This window comes from Vanessa cardui, chromosome 4, assembly GCF_905220365.1.
Source record: "Vanessa cardui chromosome 4, ilVanCard2.1, whole genome shotgun sequence".
Taxonomy (NCBI): domain Eukaryota; kingdom Metazoa; phylum Arthropoda; class Insecta; order Lepidoptera; family Nymphalidae; genus Vanessa; species Vanessa cardui.
The window spans coordinates 15,882,967-15,907,103 of NC_061126.1; the positions used below are offsets into that span (position 1 = coordinate 15,882,967).

The 24,137-nt window shown below is 34.9% G+C and overlaps 1 protein-coding gene across 1 annotated transcript in view; it reads left to right on the forward strand.

Moving 5' to 3' along the window:
- LOC124544426 overlaps positions 1 to 24,137 on the forward strand; it is a 33,711-nt gene that overhangs the window by 1,853 nt on the left and 7,721 nt on the right. Inside the window, exons 2-3 of the mRNA XM_047122962.1 lie at positions 23,434 to 23,647; positions 23,766 to 23,879. Of these exons, the coding sequence (XP_046978918.1) occupies positions 23,434 to 23,647; positions 23,766 to 23,879 (328 nt within the window). The remainder of the gene's footprint in view (positions 1 to 23,433; positions 23,648 to 23,765; positions 23,880 to 24,137) is intronic.

Sequence of the window (24,137 nt, forward strand, 5' to 3'; positions counted from 1 at the left end):
TTAAAGAACATAATTTGTAATGTAATCCCAACAGTGGGCCAAGGTTTCCTTCACCTCTTTTCCACAAATCGGTATCATAAGCCACAAGGCTATTTCGCGGTTTGGAGTATCTGTTATACAATTACATCATTATTATTAGACGAATTAAATGACGACGACGTGCGGTTCAAAAGTCACATTTGCTAAAAGAAAATATATTTTGAAGAATCTTTGTCAATGTCTCGATAATACCAAATAATTGAGCTTCCTATTATATCCATACAATTAACACGTCACGGATAGCGGTGTCACCAAGCTCACAGACTCTACCGCCTCAGGTGGGTAGCTCATTATTGTTAGGTTAGTGCTACTGACACTTTGGTAAAAACACTAAGAACAAATTTTAATATTCTGATGCTGGTTTAAAATTGTGTCCCTATTTATGCTTGTATTGTATTGGCAAATAAATTGTTTTATAAACAACGTCTAAAATCCTTAAAATTTTCAAATGAATAATTTTAGACGATGCATATAATTACATTTATAGAAAGAATATACTCTAAGTCTAATAGCCTTCATATCATAGGTATATATTATAATTCATATTCATAGTTCAAGACAGAATGTTGAAACCAGTCCTTAGACGACAATGACGCCCTTTTGGACGTAAGGACGACCAAGATGTAAGGTGTAAATAAAGAAATAAAATCTACATGTAACGTAGTATAGCAAGATCACACAAATAATTTTATTTATAAGTAATAAATATTTAATAGGTATTTAAGTCGAAAATTTTGACTTATTTTTTATAAATTAGGATACTCATTAAAGAGTAATATATAGAAGTGTAATTGAGCCACATCGCCAATACGCTGAATGATACTTTTATTTTGTCAAAAATTAAACTCTAAAAAAACCTTTATTGTAAAAAATTTAACTCGAAACTCAACGCCAACGCAAACGCCGCCGTGATGTATCAGAAAGGGATATAGGACGTCATTGTAACAATTATAATATAGATGGACGAGGGCGGATACAACGGTCGGACCCTAGTGTGGTACTCTACATGCGATGCGCTGGCTCCGTCTCGTGTCAGGAGCCCCCGCTGAAAAGCTGAAGATTAACGTTATAAATATTCTAAAAATACAAATGTATTTTATTCAAGTAAACTTTATATTAGAACATTTCAGAATCGTCAATATATCAACTCTACCAAGCTTTTTTAAAGGAGCGACTATTGAGAAGAAACGACAAGAAAATCGCACAGTTGTTCTTTCTTTCTTTTTCTAAATTGTATCTTTGTTCCGTTGTAGTTAAAATCCTTGGACTAGTTGTGCAGAAAACTTCATTAAAAATATAACACCTCGCCTTATTGCCTGTACTGGTGACGGGTTCATTTCTTATTGAGAGAATCAGAATTGCGATTTTACGAGGTTATGCTTATAGTATTTTTCCATTCCTCCACGTCATGATTTTAACAGTAACTATTTTCAGTTTTATGTGTATTAAGACCTTACATCAATAAAACTCTAATGTTAATACAAGCATAAAACTTATATCATTAAAATGAAATACGAATCAAATTAGTTAACAATATCCATATATTTATTTTTATAGGTACTTGAATTAATCCAACAAAACTGTTCTGTTTACAATATAATTTAAAATTTTCATATGTCAAGATGATAATGATGACGATCAAGAGCCACATGTAGGCTCTTGAAGATTAGTTTCTATTTTATATATTACATATTTTTAGAGAAATATTAATAAAGTCACAGTTTGCAGTACTTAATGTGGCAGGGCTAATAGAAAATCGTGTTTTTGTTTATCTTTATTGCTTCTTCTATTAGTAGTAGGCTTTCAATGTTAATTATATACTCCTCATCGTTTTGATTTGAAATGGACAAAAGGTTAACCTTGAAAGGTCAATCTCGTTAAGCAATGATCACGTTTTACAAACAATTTGATTAATTAGATCCCAATTTGTACAAATATAATTTTTAATGGCTGTGTACCGCCGATAGTCGTTATGTCAATATATCCACATCCGGTACACGCACGTCACTAAACTGAACTTATAAAAAATGACCGGAAATTATTGAAATAAAACTCTGAAAATGCATATTTTACATACTATATAAATGTTAAGAAATTATTAACTTATTAATTATAAATTAAAATATTGTTTGTTTTTTTTTATAGTTATTCCTTTTTTCATTTATTATGCTTTTAAGTAATAAGCCAACCCAACAAACTGTGCAAATACAGATGTATAGCAAAGTATAATTGTAAATAATGAGAATAGTAAATTTAATTTAAAAAAATACTCACTCTAATTTAACTTCGTTCGACATAAACTGTTATAGAACAATTTGTTTTAAATGCATTAAGTAAAATTATATGTATTAGTAAGAAAATAAGACTACACATGAATTAAATTAAAAATTTGAAAAAATTAGACCTTAAGTAATATTAAAAAAATTAAACAAAAACAAAATTAAAAAACAAGGTTTGTAAGGAGAACAATACCATTTCCATATTTAGGAATAGAATACTCGTTGATTACTTATAATACTTTAATTTATAATAATTGCTTCGATTTCACATCGTGTATATGTTGTGTCTTCTCAAAGTGTTTCGGGAAGCGTGTTCGGAATTCGGCGATCATTTCGACTCCCTGCCCATAAACCTATCAATAACATTTTATTGATATCGTACATAACTAAGCTTTGCTCCGAACAATAACAACCTTCAAACAATTACGGATGTAAATCCCTTTAACGATATCATTTGTTTAACAAAACGATAACTTGTCGAAATCATTACCGAATTTCTATATCACGCGTAACGTGATCATCCTTGAGGTTAAAGTTATTGCTAACGCGATTCGACTTTGGGTACTTCGTTATTTATAGTAGGTGTCGACAGGATCCTAAAAGATTTCCATTAAACTTAATTTATAATATGATGTTCTTGTATTAGTACCCAATTATGAGGTTCGTAATAGGAGAATGCGAAAGGCTTAAATAGCAGTACAAGTAACAGTACAAGTTTACTACCATATTACGCGTGCAGTAAGATCATAATTGTTATTGCAAACAGTGGAAGGTAAGCATTGGTAATTTGCGTTTATGGGATGCACGTTATGTATTGTCACTGCAAGTATACAAACCTATGATGCTCTTGGATCATTATTTGTGTCTGGTGTGTTACACTACCGAAGCTATCGTTAATACTTAATTTAATCGAATAAAGTAAAACCGCAATTAAAGTTTTTCCGGTATAGAATAACTTACTCTATACCTACAGCTTTTTATGATGCGGAGAAAATACCTTTATACCAATTAACGTATACATTAAGCTCTCAATAATTATAATGAAGATGTACAAAAACTAGCGAATTTTCTAAAGTAATAGTTGCACTCTCCCACCTCTCGTCGCGGCGGTTGCGAGAGCCGGCCTAATGGTTTTGGTTAAGCGCATCCATCAATCGAACACGTAAAAGCCGTCGACATTCGCACGAGAATCCAGAATATTCGGGAATCTAGAAGCAATAGAGCACCCACAATTTTTTAAGGATTTAATTTTAATAATTCTTATGTAAATATCAAATCAAATCAAAATTATCTTTATTGTACACCAATGAACAAAGCATAGGTACTTTAGTCACATCCAAGAAAGATGCACAAGAGGCGGCCTTGTCGCTGACACGGTGATCTTATTTCCAGGCAACATTAAGGTTGCCGTATTCCATTTGCACTAACTTCTACAGACTATATGTAAGCATACAATTAGTTATAAATGTAATAAGTTATTTTCGATGTAATTATAATAATTGGCTAGAATTCTTGCCATCATTCCACGCTGTCAAGCTTTACACAGTAAATATTTTTAATTCATATTTGTATATATTTAACCACTTAATGTTATTATTAATTTTTTTATTGTAATTAAATGAAGTTTGTCCAAATGGAAGACGGCTAACGAATGATGATGATTATGGTGATGACGATGTACGCAACGCATACCTACTGCTTGATAAATAATGACAATGAAACAAGACTGATAATGGACTCAAAGTTCATAGAACTTGCGTAATGATTCGTAGCGAAGTCATCAATGAAATGGGCAGCATTATGTTTCTGCTTCAGTTGGAACCGGTTGCGGCTAGTAGGTATCCTGCATTAGTGCATACAACACACGAATTGAATTCGATCGTACGTGTACGTGTATCACGATCACGCTGCTCTAGTTATTTTACATTTACCTTATATTCGTTGCATCAGCCACACCCACTTTAAAGCTGAAAATAAATAGCTGCACGAATGCCATTTAATTAAATCTGCTTTATATTATTATAATAATGACAGCCTTACTAATAAATTAATACATCGTAAATAATGACTTCACTCTGAGGCCACATCGGGATTCGACGAAGGTTGGCGTTGTCGCGACGTATGTATCTGGTCGCGCCTCCCGATGTAACTTAATTCCATAATACGAAAGTTTGACGCTAAATTTTAACGCTGTCACAGTCCCACAACGGATCACCAAGACCGACGGCATAATTCACACCCAGGCAAAAGAGTGGAACATTGGTGACTATGGGTTCTGAAACAATACACATTTAACAAGAAAATAAATATTTTCTATTTTTTTGTCATATTTCATTGGGAAAATAGAGTGAGTAGGTATTCAGTTATATACTCTATGATCATGACTTATAAGTAATAATATTACAATTTAAGATATTCTAACTAAAGATTGAAAAAACTATGAGTCTCAATCTCTATATAGGTAATCCATTTCGCTTTATATATATTATTAATGCGTGGCTGTAGGTGTTATTTTCGGGTATATAAATAATTCCCAGGCAGCCTATTATAAAATAAATATTAATCATGGTTCGTTAATCAATCACATTGAGCAATCGTTATCGGTAAACTATATTAAATTACTGAAAGGTAAGTATGACCTTCGGGCTTCAAATATCGAAGACTGAGATGAAAATTAAAGGATCGTTTTTCGTTCAAGTTTTAATTCGATTTGATTGATTGATTGTTTTTTGTATTTTCATATGAGAAGTTAATTATACAATTATTGAGTTTATTTGTTATTAGACAACGATATTATAGATGTCCGAAATAAATACTAGACACTTGATAGTATACCTAATGTAATGTGTGCGTTACGATGACGACTCGACGCCTCAACGAGGAAATGCTGATCCATTGCACGTAGTCATGATTGCTCGGAGCGTAGCTTTTACAAATATTGATTAGCTTCATATGCTATCTGAGCTTCAATTATCAATGTATAGAACTCATTCGGTACAACTTTTCTTAAATTATACCTATCTAATTAGTATAGGTACAGCGCGCTCTTTACATACAAAACCACGACTGCTTAATAAATAAACAATAACAAGCAAAGCATAGGTCTCCCTTATTTTTTTATAGTATTCACAATTACTAATTTAATAAATATGGGTGCTAAAAAATAATTATTTTTCGATAATTTTAAAAACCAATTTTTGGATTATCAGTATACATCTCTCCACCAATTTTCGTGGCAATCGGTGCAGACACTAAACGAGTCAGGACGGACAGACGGACAGACATGACGAAACTATAAGGGTTCCTAGTAGACTACGGAACCCTAAAAATGGACGCAGGACAACTCAGAAGAAAAAGTCTGCTTTTTCTTCTGAGATGACGTGAGACGTGCTCTGTTTAGAACAGTTGAAACAATCAGATTGCGAGGATCGATATTTATAGAAATAACTTTAAAAGAAAACACAGTGCAACAACAAAATAAAACATTTCACTTATTCGAGCGAATTCTTCGGGCTGAGTATAGTTACTCATATTGTAATATGCGTAACCTTCGAGGCTTGTGTATCGGTACATAAATACAACCGAGTCATTTCCAAGCTACCACTGACGGCTACATTCCGAGGTTCTTAAGACATAGCCATAATTTAGCATTACCTAAGCGGAGTTATTGATTTATGATTATAACTCAGACTCATATTGCGACGAATGAAACATCGTCTGTGACATTAGGATGCATCGTAACTAGTATTACGGATAACTAAGATTATTGGACTGTCCTTATTTCTCTTGCATATGTAGAGAATTTTTCTATATGTTTTATAAGTCATACCAATGGCAAATTCATAAGCAATTTAATTATTTTATCGACTGAGGAGCGGTGATATCAACTAGGTGACATATACTAGGTGATGTAGGCTGGATGACATAGGCTTTTTAACCTGATAAATACAAAACGCTCTAATAGATCAGTAGCGTCCTTTCATCGATTTCATCATTGTTTAATCAGCCATTGCATTTGCCAGGTATTACATTGCCAGGTAGATAATTTTTATGTTTCATACTATACGTCAATAATGTGTAACATGTTTTAAAATATTGCTCTATTTACAGCGCTTGATGCGACACGCAGGCGTACCTATTACATTCCACAGTGTTTGCGTCCCCAAGGACCCTTTGTAAGCATACATAATCGAAGTCACATCATAAACGCATAACTGGTACGGTGCCTCAGTGAGAAAGTCATTGTGATTGCATCACTGATTATTGCTGTATATACACTGGATAGTGAGATAATATAAAATTTTAAGTCACGTGTTTGCGAGTTTATGAGCCCAAACATTCCGAGACTCCAGATTCAATGTTCGAGTCGGCGCACTAATGATAACTTTAACGTCGGGAGTTCAATTTGCTCTTAAACAGAATATAAAACGGTATTTGTTATCCCCTAGTACGAAGTCGGTTAATAAAGAAAGGGCAATAGTTGTGGTCACTGATTGAGTACGTCTCAGCTTTGTTCCGCTCTCGGAACGGACTGAGTTTCAACAGTTAAGATACAAACAAGTCTTACAAGATTGAGTTACATCTGCCCTGGCTACGATATACAATAACTAAGTGATTAGTTCCTAGCGAATGCAACGACTGGAAAGTTTGTAACAAAATGACCGTCATAGGTCATTTAATGCCTGAGGTTACATACTATAAATTTATTCATGTCAATTAATATGTTTAATGACACCTACCCTATCAAACTATATTCAGGTAAGCCTACAATATGAACTTGCTAATATTTAACGACTATTGTTTCTTGGAGGGTCTACTAATAGATTAGTGACGTTTAATCTTGCATAATAATCACATTTTTACCTTAAGAGCGCTTATTTCAATTGCAGCTTCTCAGTTACTGTCAGCTTGTGTGTGTGTGTAACTGAGTATACGTGTATACGCACAACTGCTACAGGCAAGCTAATCGATATAAAGCATCTGATGTGATGTTATCATATTGTTTTAAAAAATATTTTTCTTATAGTAGAAAAGTTTAATAAGCGTTAAAATCGAAGACTTAATTAAACCGCAGTTAGAATTCCGTTAACGATGTAATTATATAATGACTGACAGTAGGTTGAGTTTGGATCTTAAATTATATCTTAAATTATTCATATAAATTTATATTAAAAAATATATGAATAATTTTTTTTATAAAAGCATTCTAGAGAAAGTAATTTGCTCGTTTATGAAGTGTTTACAGAAAAACGACGAAAGATTTAATGTTCACTGAAATGTAGACATTTTTGTAAAACATACATTTTTTACAAATAATAATTTGTCAAAGATCAGTAATGATAATTGAGGATTTTTACTAAAAATAGATAAAAGTTGACAGTTTTTTTTGTTTCAGTAACTGATAAATATTTGACTCACATTCCCTGTAAAAAATCCGTGAAAACGGCTTACCCGGTATAAGCGCTCGCAAGGGTTCCGTTTGGCAGCTAAAATGTTAACAGCAGAAGACAATGCTATGTGCTTAACACTGAATAGTGTTTAAACCGTTTAAGTTGGTACGATTAAAGTACGCACACAATTATTTCAACTTCACTACGAGACGTTCTACGCTTGTTGCCTCTGTTGATGTTTGTTTTAACGATTCCTATCTACGCGTCACTTTCGAATCGTTTAACTCCTCTTCAATTTGTATGAATGACTCTGAGTATTTTTTGCCATATCGTCAGTCTATTATTACTTTTTTATTAGCACACTCTTAAACCAGCAGTCATTTACAATTGTCCTGATGAGCGAATACTTGACACTAATTAATAAAAATCAAAATAATCCCATTTTAATCGCATCACACGAATCATTTCGTCTAAAGTTTTCGTTAAATTTCTATGGTCTTATATAAAACAGTAAACGTAATAGAATCGTAACTGTTCCTATAGCATCATAATATGTTGTGAAATACACGCTTTAACGGAATAAAAAATATTAGCCATTCTCAAATAATTTATATAATCAAATAGCATATTTTTGTTATTAAATGAAACTACCTTTATTAGTTTATATATTACTATATCTGATTGGCGGTGGTGTCGTTTTTAGGTAGTGTAGGTAGTGTATGAAGAAGAACTTCTGTATTCATAAACATACAAATATTTAATGACAATTTTGCCCTACGAAGAATGTGTCTTATTTAAATAGATTATAAGATCTCTATATAGAATAATGTTGTTTATTTATGTAGGGCAAGTACCTAGATGAGGTATGACACAATGTCTTTTCTTTCGTAGAACACAACACATGACGCTGCGAACGCGATAGGAAACTGTAACGACATTTAGATTTTCCGGGTGAAAGTGTAGGAGCGCTCTCGAGGGAGCCCGGGCACTGCAGATGCTTTCGCTCATACGATCCACGAATCGTGTCCGACATTCTCAACGAGTAGCGAACACTCGAAGACACTTAACGAGTAAGTTCTTAGAGAGAAAGCTACATTTTTTTCAATTTATAGTAAATTCAATTCGATATGAACACCAAAGACTTACAAGCGAATAAATATTAAAGTACTAAAACTATTACATCTAAGTACAAAAAAATATATTATTAGAGAAAAACACCCACCTTCGAACGAAGTCGAAAAGAGATGTGAACTTTAGATACCTAAGAGTCTCCAGTTTAACAATCGTTTCTCTTTGGTACTTGGGCCTTTTTCATCTCTCGCAGCAGTCGATGAAAAGCATTATAAAAAGATGTTTTTAAGATGGTGTATTTTAATTACATGTTCAAAATGGAACGTATATCTTAGTTTGCTCTTACTTGTTTAATTCGTTATCTAAAATTTAATTCTTTAAAGCATTGAAGTAGGCGAGGAGGTGCTGAAATTTTCAAAGATTAACTTTTCACTGTGAGTAATTCACGCTACAACAAGTACGTTAATGTTTTTCTACGTGGTATGTTTTAAGTTATGTACTTAAATTAATCGTCAGTGAATAAACACCCAAAACGGAAATAATTAGATTCTTTGTACACGGATACTTAGCTATAACAAACTCTCGAAGTGATGGCAAAGTTACATTGAGTAAACACAGGGTGCTAAATGGTTTCTAAATACTAAGTCATTTATTTGCGTCAAGAAACACAAAAACCCAATTGTCGAATGGCTATTGTTTCAAGCGAAAGTATATACGTACTTGTTTTTTATATTATTTGCGCACTTTTTAGATCTAAAGTAGGTATTTTTATATTCATATAGTTTTTGGTACTTTAAGCAGTCTATTCAAATCCACTAGAGTTTAATTTCAAATTATGCACCGGAAGACTGTCTTTGAAGACGGCTCTATAGACGCGAATATATCTTCTATGAAAAATATAAATAATATAGTAAAAAAAGTCCTTATCAGTATAATGTACTCTTAAATTACTCAGGTAAAAAATAAGCCGAGATTCGAGTAATTAGCCACTATTATTTATTTAGCCACTACCGTACTGCAAAAGTACGACTTAATTGTTGAAGACTCGAGAGAGAATTTCATCCGATACGAAAAGGTTATTTTCACGATTGTTTGTTTTAGTGACTCAGCTTCAGATTCATTGCAAACGCTAATCACATACTTGTGATTAACAAGATAATTCAATGATGCTCGCTCTGCCTCTCTCCGTTACCTTCGGTTAATATTCCACCACGGTGCTCTCGGCTGTCAAGTTTAAAAATAGCCATTAAAGACACTTTCATTATTCCGCGTCGTATCCATCATTAGATTAGATCAAGTCGATGGTACCTACAGGAGGTAACATCTAAAAAAAAATTGGGTTGGGGAAAGCAGTTGATTATAATTGAGACTTTTGGAGATAAAATTGAGATCTCTGGATAAGTGATTGAGAAGAAGCCTCAACTAAGCTTTTTTGACGCCTTAGCAACTAAACGAAATCTGATTTGGACTTTGAGACATAATTTTAAATCTGTTGGACCCAGAGTATTATATTGCCTTGCGAATTAGATATACATTTTCTTTCGATGTGACACTTATAGTATGACACAAATTAGATGTAGCATCAGAAAAATGCAATGGAATGAAAATAAAACCGATTACTGCCGATTTACACGACCAATATAAATAGCTCCCTATCGCGCCATTCGACGCTATTCGTCGCTATAGATTCACGCGTCAGAGAAAGCAAGTGCATGTAAATCGACGCGTCAAATTGACGATTATTTTAGGTCATATGATATTACAAGTTATTGCATTTATACAAAGATCATTTTCGCATGAGAAATAAATATTGATAATTTGGGATAGCGTACTCAATTCGGATGTGATCGGTTTTACGAATTTTGCCGATGCGACATCTAAGTTGTGTCGTACTATACATACCTACTTATATAAAAATCAACTTCCTATATGTTTATATACTTTCTTTACATTAAACAACTAAGGTTACATATTGCGTAGAAATGAAAATATTTTTTTAATATCCAACTCTCCATACGCGGAAAGACGAATTCACATTGCGATATCTCGGCAACGAGTGCTTGAAAAAACAAACATCGATACCGCTCCCATCAAAATAGTAAAACGTTGAATGATGCAACAGACCCAAGTGTAGACAAAAAGCTTCCAGTATCACTACATATTATAAAACAAGTCCCCCGGCCGCGTCTGTCTGTCTGTATGTTCGCGATACTAACTCCATAACTATTAGGTTGGGGAAAAAGTTTTTTCGCATATAGTATGTATGAACTTGTAATAAAATCTCTTTGGCTATACCATTTGTATCTGGCTGGTTTTGGTATCATTAAAAAGTTTTAATTTTAAAGAAGGCACTTCCAAATTCAAATTAGGAATTTGTGTGATTTTCATTTGTTTTTGTTGTTGTTAAAATGAGTGAATCTAAAGAAGAAATTCGATACATTTTAAAATTTTACTATAAAAAAGGTAAAAATGCAACTCAAGCCGCGAAAAAAATTTGTGATGTTTATGGACCTAATGCAGTATCTGTGAGAGTACCGCAAGTTTGGTTTAAAAGCGTTTTCAAGCCGGAAATTTTGATATCAAAGATGCATCTCGCTCTGGTCGCCCTGTTACGGACAAAATTGATGCCATTTTTGAAAAAGTGGAGCAAGATCAGCATATTAGTAGTTACGATGTAGCTGAAGAACTGGCAATTGACCACAAAACGGTTTTGACTCATTTGAATAAAGCTGGGTACACAAAAAAGCTCGATATATGGGTGCCTCATGAACTCACTGAAAGAAACCTAATAAACCGTGTACTCATTTGTAATTCTTTATTACGACGTAATGAAACCGAACCATTTTTGAAGAAGCTGATAACTGGTGATGAAAAGTGGATCACATACGACAAGAACGTGCGAAAAAGATCGTGGTCAAAGGCCGGTCAAGCTTCACAGACTGTGGCAAAACCCGGATTAACTCGCAACAAGGTAATGCTGTGTGTATGGTGGGATTGGAAGGGCATCATTCATTATGAGCTGTTACCGCCCGGCAGGACCATCGATTCAGAACTGTATTGCGAACAATTGATGAGATTGAAGCAAGAAATTGAGAGAAAGCGGCCAGAATTGATCAACAGAAGGGGTGTGGTTTTTCACCATGACAACGCTAGACCTCACACATCTTTAGCCACTCAACAAAAATTACGAGAGTTTGGCTGGGAGGTATTAATGCATCCGCCGTATAGTCCTGACCTTCAGATTTTCATCTGTTTCGGTCTCTGCAGAATTTCTTAGGCAGTGCCAGGTTAACATCACGAGAGGACTGCCAAAACCACTTGTCGCAGTTAAAATATTTAAAAAAACGTACTCGTATGTCCAACCGTGCTAAACCGGGACGCGCCGCTAGTTACAAATATTAACTGCCAAGTGGCCTTACGTATTAGAAGCGAAAATGTAATAAAAATGCTTATTCATTGCTTTTTGTAATAATATGATAGAAAAGGACCGTCTCATTATCTTGTTGTACTCAGGTGAACTTGGCCTTGACGGTATTCATATACAACAACAACAGCCTGTAAATTCCCACTGCTGGCCTAAAGGCCTCCTCTCCCTTTGAGGAGAAGGTTTGGAACATATTCCACTACGCCGTTCCAATGCGGGTTGGTGGAATGCAGGTTTCCTCACGATGTTTTCCTTCACCGCTGAGCACGAGATGAATTATAAAGACAAATTAAGCACATGAATCAGCGGTGCTTGCCTTGGGTTTGAACCCGCAATCATCGGTGAGGACGCACTGGTTCTAACCACTGGGCCATCTCGACTCGGTATTCATATGAAATATACATTTTACATAAAATTATAATAATTTTGTATAAAATGTCTTGCTAACTTAACAACCCACGTGGTTCCTGAAGAAAACGATTTAAATTACATTTAGCCCGACAAACCATTGAAAAATACGTATTATGTTTTCAGTTCGTTAATATGGCAACTGTATTAATCCCAACCTGTTTCATAAAATCCCTATCGCTTATCGAATCTTGTTGATCAAAGTATGAGGTGACATTATGAGGCTTTACAAATGTTGTGCTTTGTTTGAAGGGTTAGTGAGTCAGTGTTAGTGTCTTAAGTCCCAAGGTTGATGACGCATTAGTGATGCTTAATAACTGCTACAGTGCCAATGAGGGTGGCGGTGACCACTTCGCCTACCTAAACACTAAATAAAGGCCTACGTATATTATACTCTGTGCCATACTCGTACTCGCACTTTAAAGTACTCAAGCTTTACGAGCAGATTACGACATCGGAGTTTTAATCAAAATCAGTTATTCTGTTATTTTAAATTTGTTAAGCAAATAAATATAATTTAATAAATACTAAAGTAATTTAGTAAATTGCTGTTCATATATTTACATAGAATTTCAATAACGAATGCCTCGATAGCAACATAAACTCGACCACAATTTGTTTCACCGCATGAATCATCAAAATAATTTTTTTTTATAGAATCGAGTATTTTACTAAGTACACTCACATACTAGCATCAACACTTAACTCTGCACGAATATGTTCGTGGTTTAATATAGTTTTATACCTGTTTAAATCTTATTAAATCTTCAATGTAAAATGTTAATATGATTTTAAGTTGTTTTGTGTGTATGCGTATATAGGAGTTGTATTAATTTTTGTTTGGATCGTATAGTCTGAATATAGATACTTCTTACGTCACTCTTTAGTTGGCTTCATTCGAGCCCGCTGTAATTTCTTCCATCCAAGTATGGCTTTTCTTTATATCTCAATGAGCAGATTATCTCATTGGTATTATTTTTACACCTTTACTATAAATGCAGTCAGGTTATTGAACTCTTTACGGACCTTGTTTTGAGAAATCTATTTTGTGTATACATATAATAAAATTGGAGTGTCTCTTTGTAATATTAAAATAGCCCTTAGTTACTTAATGCATATGTATGTATGCACGGTACATATGTACTAAAATAACATATTTTTTCTGTCTGTCTGTTTGTTCCAGCTAATCTCTGGAATGGCTGGACTGATTTTGGCAGGACTTTCACTGGCAGATAACTGATATAATAAGGAGTAACTTAAGCTACAATTGTATATTTTTCTATTAAATTCAAACGTACAAGGCCGCGGGCTCAGTCAACAATAGAACGTGTTTCTGAAGGGAAATTACAAGCTAAAATTGTTAAAAAGGGTTCTCAAATTTTTAAACTATCCCTTAAACTTAAACTCCCAAACCTTTGCAACGAAGCCTCGGTGAATTTTGAACACTTTATTCCTTAAGCGCTCCACAAAGCGCTTGTTTTTAATTGAGTCCTTTCTATTACGTCCTGTTAACTATAACAATACAAATATTCTATCAGATCACGTTTTTATTAAAAACTACTTGCTTGTTTTTTTTGGGATGTCTTTACTGATGTAATCAATTCATTTAGAATTGGCATCAGTTCGAAATGAAATGTTTGATCGTGCCGTCGAATGTGCCGGATCCTTTTTACAATTAAGCATTTATTTTATAGGTATCAATAATATACTTGGGCATGGCTCTGATCACGTCGGCTTCTTAATAAAATATTGAATGTGAGTTGTTTGTCTTGTAGTGTTTTCGGATCGCGCACTTGACCGATTTGTCGGTGTCGTTGCACATGCACTTGCAACACTTGACACTGCAGCTATCAAACAAATCGGATCGTCTGCTTAAATAGAAGTCTTTGTCCTTGTTTAATCCCGTGATGGCTCGTGACACGCTCGAGTCGACATGACAAAAGATCGTGATATATTCATGTCGCCTACGGCTCCAGTTGTGATGTCACCGCACATCCGTTACGGTTAGGGAGCTGACGAAGATTTTAGAAAACGTTTAGCTCATGGTCTACATCGAGTACTATGAAAGGGTAGATCAATACGGATCGAATCGGTTAGTTAGGGTGGGTCACTTAAGTATAGTGGCTTACTAACTGAACCACACCTTTACTGCGTTTTTGAGTTATAGCGCTTCATTAAGTGCTAAATAATTTGCTCATGAAACGAAGAATTTTCAAAAGGCACTGTATTAAAGCACCATTGTGAAAATGCGAAGTATCATCAGTACGGTGACTGGCTCTAGTTGTAATCATGCGTGATGATTTTACGAAAACGAAAAAATATAGATTGCTAGACATTTTGCTTACTCATTATTAAAATGCGAACCTGTCGTAAATATTGCCCTCGTTGAGATATAATTATTGCCTTTCATATTCTAAGACAACATTTGATATAATCATGATATTTGTGAAATTTACTCAGACGTAAGGGGTTTTTACTTCAACGATCGCACCTCCTCGGCGACCTCTTTGTGTCGCAGTCTCCGTTTTATTTTTGCTCGAAATATGCAACGATTAGCGGTGCATTGAAAGTATGAGTAATGATTCACACTTCTTTCAAGGACTAACACCTTAATACAAAGAAATGTATATATTGTTTTATATAATAATAATGGAAGAAATCCTCGCAGACTGTGGATTTTCATTTAAAGTCTTCTATGTAATTATATCTGTTGCAGTCTTGCCTAAATTGCACAATTTATTGAACAGAAATTACGCAGAGCACCCTAATCAAAGTTTCGTCTCGCGATCCTAGCTCGAGAGCGAAGTGGTGTAACACTCAATATTCGTAACAACAAGTAGATCGGTAATTAGGAGGCGCTTTGTTTTCAGTCACGTTTGCAAGGCGCGGGCACCACACATCCAGCGATCGTTTGCGATTGATTTATGGCAGGTAATCTGTAGATACTCGTACTCCACGAGCACGATCGCCACAGTCTCGGATAACGTTGGTAAGTGATTGTCCTTTGTGTGTGATCTCTTGTGAATGCTGAGTAGGCGTTTTAATTACACGCACTCCTTAAGACAGGTTGTAATTTATTATCAATGTAAGCTTGATCTTTTTTAAATATCAAAATATTTTAAATAAAAAAACGTTTTCAACGGAATGAAACTCAATTTAATAATGTTGATTAAATTGAACTCTTATATGATGTTATTGTTTACTATTACCTCCTCAATTTTCTTTCGAAAAATGTGCTAAATTTTTTCAAAATCTAATCAATAGATTTTCAAGAATAATTGTCAAAATAATACAAATAACAGACGGCCCTCAAAGAGAGTGGCTATTGTACTGAATAGTCGCCTATTTATTTAAAATGGGGCTGATGCTGGATGTAAGATTACGCTGTAACTAAACACGCAAATTCACGATTTGGACATTTGCCGTGACTCTCTGTCCACTTAGCCGCGTGCGACATACGGACCTATACAGACAGTAAGTATTAATCGTACTTAGACGGCGAGACATTTTACTTAGTGGTTGAGCCTTGTAGCCCGCATGGGTCGATTAGCCACTCATCACATATTAATGATAATATATTTACCTGCTTGGGAGAAATCACAGAACGCTATTGGAGTATTCTGTGATTTATCTAAAGCATTCGGTTGTGTAGAACACGAAACGCTTCTTTATAAGCTCAAATATTACGGTGTTAAGGGTAAAGCTCTTGATCTCATTGCTTCATATTTAAGTCAAAGAATCCAGCAAATTTTCATTAATGGAATAAAGTCTTCTGGATCTACATTAAAAGTGGGAGTTCCACAAGGTTCAATTTTGGGTCCCTTTCTATTCCTAGTATATATAAATGATCTTCTTTTCTATGTTAAGAGTATTTGTGACATAGTGTTGTTTGCTGACGATACCTCGCTGATTTTTAAGTTTGACAGGAAAAAAGTGACTATGACGATGTGAACGGTGCATTATCACAGATACACAATTGGTTTACTGTAAATAATTTAGTTTTGAATGCCCAAAAAACAAAATGTGTAGTTTTTACCCTACCCAATGTTAGCAAACAAAATTATAATATATATTTAAATGGTGACCGTCTTGAAGTAGCTGATACTACGGTGTTTTTAGGAATAGAATTGAATTCCAAACTTCAGTGGACTTCTCATTTAGCATCCCTAACAGGAAGACTCAGCTCCGCAACATACGCGGTTAGAAAAGTTAGACAACTAACTGATATTGATACCGCTCGTTTAGTTTATTTTGGTTATTTTCACAGTATTATGTCATATGGCATATTACTTTGGGGTAACGCTGCAGACATTGAATCTGTCTTTATTTTACAAAAGAGAGCAATCCGGTTTATTTATAATCTTGGAGCTAGAGACTCTCTTCGGGATGTTTTTAAGAAAGTGGGAATACTCACTGTTGCGTCGCAATATATTTACAACAATATTATGTATATTCACAGTAACATTGATCACTGATAAAATCAGTGATAATCATTGTATGTGCACTAGGAGTAAGGATAAGCTTATAACGCCAAGTTTCCGACTCCACAAAGTCAATAAATCCTTCTTGGGGCAAGGTATCCGTTTCTATAATAAAATTCCGCAGACATTTTTAACTTTGCCGTTTAGTAAATTCAAATCGTTTGTAAAAAATACATTGATAGAAAAAGCATATTATTCGATACAAGATTTTATAGATGATAAAAAAGCGTGGAGTTAATACCTGTTGACTTCCAAGCAGGATATATTAATTTAAATAATTGTATTCAATTAACATGACTTTGTATTTTTTAAATGTTAAAAAAGAATAACTACTGAGTTTCTTGCCGGTTCTTCTCAGTTGAATCTACTTAAACTTATACTAAAAAGCGTCTCTTCAAATGACGGCGATCCTACCGCCTTGAGTTTAAAACAAATCTTTCTTCTAGATCCGTCGTGACTGTTGCTCCTCGAGGTCGTTCTACAAGTGCGCTAATTAATAGATATTCGGTGTCTATTGTTGACTTTTACTTGCTCACAACTGAATAACATGCCGATTTTCATCAGTAGAATACTTATTCTGAAGTGGTGGTACATTTTCATTACAATTCTGTGAAATACCGATACAAAAGTGCTTGTGAAAGCCTTCTTGATTAAGGAGGTAGCTTATAATTTTGTTCTCGTATTATTATAAGAAGACAGAAAGTTGTTTTTACACCTGCCCGTTTATTTTCCTTAAACAAAGCAATTACAAATCTGTTTTCCCGCTAACTCTGATTGAAAGCTACATGCGTTCTATAGCGTTCATTTATATTTTCGATCTTTATGTATTCTGTACTATTATTTATCATATGAAACCACATCATATTCATTTTAATTTCTAATGATTTTTTAGGGAAAGGTTTGAGAATATTGCATATCATCCATGTGTATAAGGCAGTTCGCCACCTCTAAACCGCTACAGAAGATAAGATATTCATTTAATCTAAGTAAATTAAATGAATGCAATTAAATTATTATTAAAGTTTTTCAAGCGATAAGTTACGATCTATTTGCGTACTTTAATGTTTTTAAGAATGTTGTCTGTTCGTCTTTGTTGCGGATACACAGATGAGTCCGTTGTTACGGATCGTAGTGTCTGCGTCACCTTGAGCTAAAGTGGAGCTTGCTTCCATGAGAGCTGTTCGATCGTTAAGAGACCTATTTATTACATCTTCAAGAAGGTTATATTTGGTTTATTTCGTCATGTTGCCATTGAAAAGTAATTGGCAATTTGGTTGAGATCATATTATGTCAGAGATATACATAGTATCATGTTTAGTTAATAAGTACAAGTTGTAAATTTATTAGCAGACAGCAGTATTATACTATTAACCTCGTGAATATTTGTCGAAATTAATTAAAATACAGGCCTTCTGCACTAGACATTATAATGCTTAAGGTGCAAGAAGTGTTCAAAAAGAATATTAATTAATTCTTCCCTGATCCACATTCATCCAACACACTGACTCACTAATTCTCTAAACTCAATGCAGTATTAAATAAGTTACATGGAAAAGATCTAGATCACATCATTTACGCCATTCCTCGTTATATTATTAATGGCGTGCAACAGCATGTATTCATTTTATTAAAACAGCGATAATTTATCTACATAGTACCTACAGAGTTCCTATCAGATAAGCGAAACCAACGGTATCAAATAGGTATGTAATTGCGTAAAGCATAACACTCCCAAAGACAATCCCTCAATACCCAATTATTACGGAATTAGTCATATTCTTAGCCATGTCCCGAATATATTTGTAAGATTGTTCCAACTTTATAATAAGTAGTCAGGACCGAAAAAAATGTATGAATAATAATGTAATCGCATCGTTAACTGTAACTAATACGCAATAAATCATTGGTTGCGATACATGGAAAAGTTCGTACAATATGCATCAAAATATCTCATTAATATTCTTCCCACGTGTGTCGAATTTATTAAAGCTGAAATGCATTTATACAAGAAATGGTTTACTATGTGAAATAAAGTAAACGGCGATAAATGGATGTTGTTATTATGAGAACTTGTTTGCGTACGAGTACTGAATACGTTTTGCGAAACATTCAATTAGAATAATATTATTTTAATATACCATCATCGTCGTCGGCCAAATGTATCGAATTTCTTTTTTTCCTTCACTGATGGACAGACACTTTCCCAGTCTACGCCAAAGCCGTTACTTTAATCAATTTCAATATATCTTAAAGGTATAAAGTTTCATAAAATAATTAACTTCATTGAATGGGTTGTTGCACGGTTAGTCGTATCTGCAATAAAATTAAATTGAAGAAACCTTAAATTTGCATATAAATATTTTACTGCTTAAAATAAATCCTTATTTAGTGTTATTTCTAAATGGTTCATACTAAAAGGCTTGTCAAGGCTTAGTGTTCTGAGGTTGTATCAAAACACAAAATGGTCAAATTGTAGAGAACAACAATTAAGCTTTTATAGCTCATCATTTCGCCATACAGGCCCAATTCAAACGACGCCGTCGTCATTGTGTTGCAACCGCTGCGTGAGACTATGCGCCCGCGCCTCGGCTGAGGACTGTTCACATTCAACAGACCTTACAACAAAGACGCTAGCACTAGTGCCCCACGTCAGTGCAACTTGACTTTGTTCTAGCATGTTAATTCATGGCTTGTTCTTATATGAGAACGCACTTGCTTGCTCGCACATGTGTCCTGATCTCCCTTGAAATACCGTTCTGGCCTAAATCACACGACTTTATAATAAAAATGGGTTTAATTGATATACGTATAATTAAATACATTCAAATTTTTATTTGTGTCGAGGCTGACAATCACCGCACGTCTTAGTAGGTAAAATATAATACTTAATACAGAACCCCATACCTGGTATCTTTGTGACAGTTTTCGTATATATATTAATCAATATCATCTATATGTGTTTACATATATACCATCTCGGTAATGTATTATTGATTCGTTATTATTAGCGTATTTAATATTATCAGAACATACATTCTGCCCACATAAAGCCTTCGGTCGTAATCGTAATACACAAAGCAAACAACAAAGCTGCTTCTTTACTAGGTATTCCGGCGCCTTCAACGAGGGCCAGCACGGCAAACCAACATCGATATGAAGATGTTTTTCCAAAACTAAAGTATGTAGACCTGACAATGAACAGAAAAGCAGGCAAAAACTTTACGTGGTCTTTTTACGAAATGTATGTGACTGTGATGTATCTGTATCGACTATCGGAAAGTATTGAGGGTTCTATGAGAAAATAATTAATATGTATAGTAATCATGATATTCGACTGCATATAATTATACGTGGGACAATGAACACAGTTTTACAACAGAATCCCAGAGAGCGTAAATAATGCTTATGGCGCCAAATTAAAAAATGTTGTAAAGTAACGCTTGTGCGCAAAAGGTTATCATATTAGAGTTTATGTTCGATGGCACACCTGGCAACGAAGCGATCGAATTCTGATGTTTTGATATATTGAAAATACCATGTAAACAATCACAAAGCAGGAAAATAAACCGCTGACTTTATGTCGCCGGTTCTTCTCGGGTTTTCAAATTTAATAATCGATAAGTACATAAGTGGTAATGCTTCTAAATTTTATTAAGTACAGTAGAATCCTGATATAACGACCTTCAAGGGACCGGCGATATTATGTCGTACTAACCGGATGTCGTATAAAACGGATATTTACACATGTATGTAATTATGTATTATAAGTGCGAAAGTTTGATTTTCTTATTTAGGTAAATAAAACATGTTGTAGGAATCAGTTGCACATGTTTATTTTAATTATTCTTATATGTACACAAATAAGTGGTACATACCAAATTACAAACATAGGTACGTGATGTACTGTAATACTGTCACTAACGTAGGAAATCTGTTATTTGGGTTTGTTTTTGACAGACTTTTGTTCGGTAGTAAGAACTTCGGACAGCATTGTGATTTTGTGACATCATTGTTTTCATATGGTCATCATCAAAGTTAGTCTGAAAAAAAAGATTAAGCGTTTCCGCAGCCTTCAGAGCTTCAGATACACTCAAGGTTGGATAAAACTCTGATTCGTCATCACCACCGTCGCTATCTTTGCTATTCGCATCGTCGGCGATGATATTATCCACAATGTTTTCATCAGACGGCTCTTCACAAGTGGCGAAAGCATCATCGACACGCGTATTGTTCAAATTCCTCGTTTGTTATGGGTAACTGATGATTATCAATAGCCTTCGCCCAAATACTCAGCGGTACGTCGTCTTCTTCGTTAAAATCATCTGAAGTTATGGTAAATTCTATATTGCTTCGGACAAAACCAGCATGTTTGTAACAGTTCAAAATTCTTCGGGCACTCAACACTACTGCATCCGCCATCTAGAATCTGGATCATTTTTAAAACAAGGTTTTTACGAAAATGTGCTTTCAAAGCTCGAATGATCCCTTGATCCATGGGTTGCAACACTGATGTCGTGTTTGGAGGTAGAAACACTAGGGTTATGCTTTTCAAGTCTGCAATATGGGGATGTGCAGGACAATTGTCAACCAACAGCAGGATTTTCTTATTCTTTTTCGTAAGTTCACGATCCCATGCGCGTGTCCATTTGGTGAAAATGTCACCAGTCATCCAGGCTTTTCGATTGCTCTCATAATCCACTGGCAAATGCCGTACATTTTTAAAACATCTGGGTCGTTGAGATTTCCCGATTACGAGAAGTTTTTTTTAGCTGTGCCACTCATGTTGGCTGTCACCATCACTGTTATTCGCTCCTTTGATAATTTTCCTCCTGCACATTTTTCACCTTTAAATTTCAACGTCTTGTCTGGGGTTAATTTATAAAACAACCCAGTCTCATCTGCATTAAAAATTTCATCATCACTATATTGAGCACGTAGAGTAGGCCAAACTTTTTCTAACCAATCGTGTACATCACTCTGTTGTACTGACGAAGACTCGCCAACAATCTTTCCACTGACGATGTTGTGTCTTACTTTAAAACGATTTATCCAACTCATGGAACATATGAAATTTTGCATGTTTAACTGCCTAGCAAAAAAATTTGCTTTCTCTTGTAGCAGAGGTCCATTAAGAGGTATTCCCCGGTCGCGCTGAAGCTTAAACCACTGTAACAATGCTTTATCCAACTGCTCATGAGTGGAAGTTCGCACACGTTTGCATTTTAAAACATTGGCATTAAATAGCGGCTCGATTTTGTATTTATTCTTTTTTATTGTTGGTATAGTAGAATGAGATACTCCAAATTCCTTTGCGAGGGTTGCGTTTGATTCACCAGCTTCTAATCTGTGTAATATTGCACTCTTTTCTTCAATTGTAAAACACTTTCTTTTCACAGAACTCATTTTATAGCAATTTATGAACTTGTCGTAATAGGTGACAAACACTAACTATGATTTACGCGCGTAAATAAGGAGAATTGAACGGTGAAGCGCGCGGGGAAAGTGAGGGGGCCGAGGTATTGGTCTTTCGTTACCTAAATTGAAACAAAACACGGCGCGTCGTTTTAAACGGACGAATTATCGTAAAAAATGGTCGCTATAAACGGTTTGTCGCTCAAACCGAAGTCGCACTAAACGGTTACATTTTCTCAGTATCTAACTATTAAACCGAACATGAGTAAACAATATCGACGCTAAAAACGGTTAGTCGTTATAAGCGACGTCGTTATAAATGAATTCTACATTTGGTTTGATTTGATTGAGAAAGTACTCGCATAAGTTTTTAACCGACATTATCAAGTACCCTAACGAATCATTCTATCACAGGGGAATGCTGATATTAATCATAATTAAACGCTTTAAAATAAGGTCGTGGGAAGTAAACATTATAACGACTCACCACGTACGTACTCACTTCAGGAACAGTACGTTTTCTGTGTCAAGTTTAAATTACTTGAATTGTTTGTAGATTATTTTACTGTATATCTTACGATATAGCTTTACCTACTGGTACACATAAACAGATAAAGATAGTACCGATATATACCGTTGTTATCTTTACATATAATAGGATGAAGCTCAAAAATAACAATAAGTAAGGTTTTCACTCAAATATTTTTCTACAGACAAATAGCAGTACTCGGTTCAGCATAGATCAAAGCAAATCAAATAAAATCAAAATCAAAATATACTTTATTCAAGTAGGCTTGTGTAAGCCTACTTGAATAAAGTATAACAAAAAGTATATTCCTATAACAAATTAAAGTCATAATGATAAAAAAATGACATGAATGGTCGTGATACAATTTGAAAGTAAAACTTTATCCTTTTTCCTATTTCAGAAAGCACAGAGCTACTTATGCAAAAGCGTCTCCGTCGTAATTCTGTACCTCATCCACGCGAGCCACGGCACGCCGGGGACGCAGTTCGCGTCGCACGTTAGCTTCAACTCGCCCGCGCGCAGCTTCGCTCACGGGGTGGGCGACCCGATACCGGTGTTGAAACGACGAGCGCACCAACGACACCCTCAGAACCCGCCAATAAAGAGGTTGCGAAGTGAGTCTTTGTTCGTTGCGTTTAATGGGAACTGTGAATTTTTATTTACGAAATGCTTTAAATGTAGCATCAGGAAAAGATATAAAAAATACGCTGTAACAATTAACGTATGTTCCAGGGCCGACGCACGCGCCTGCTGGGTACCCGCGACAGAAACCATCGATACCCTTCGAGGCCGAGGAAGTCCCGCACCAGGCGATCGGGACGCCCTGGCAATATGACAGCTTCATGAGTATGATTGGAAACCATTCTAACCGTTCCATAATACAAAAACACAATTGTTAATAGTTAATGTTTTATTCAGTGGTTAGAACGCCTGCATCTTAACCGATGATTGCGGCTTCAAACCCAGGCAAGCACCACTATATGTATGTGCTTAATTGTGTTTATAATTCGTCTCATGCTCGGCGGTGAAGGGAAACATCGTGAGAAAACCTGCATTTGTCTAATTTCATCGAAATTCTGCCACATGTGCATTCCACCAACGGAG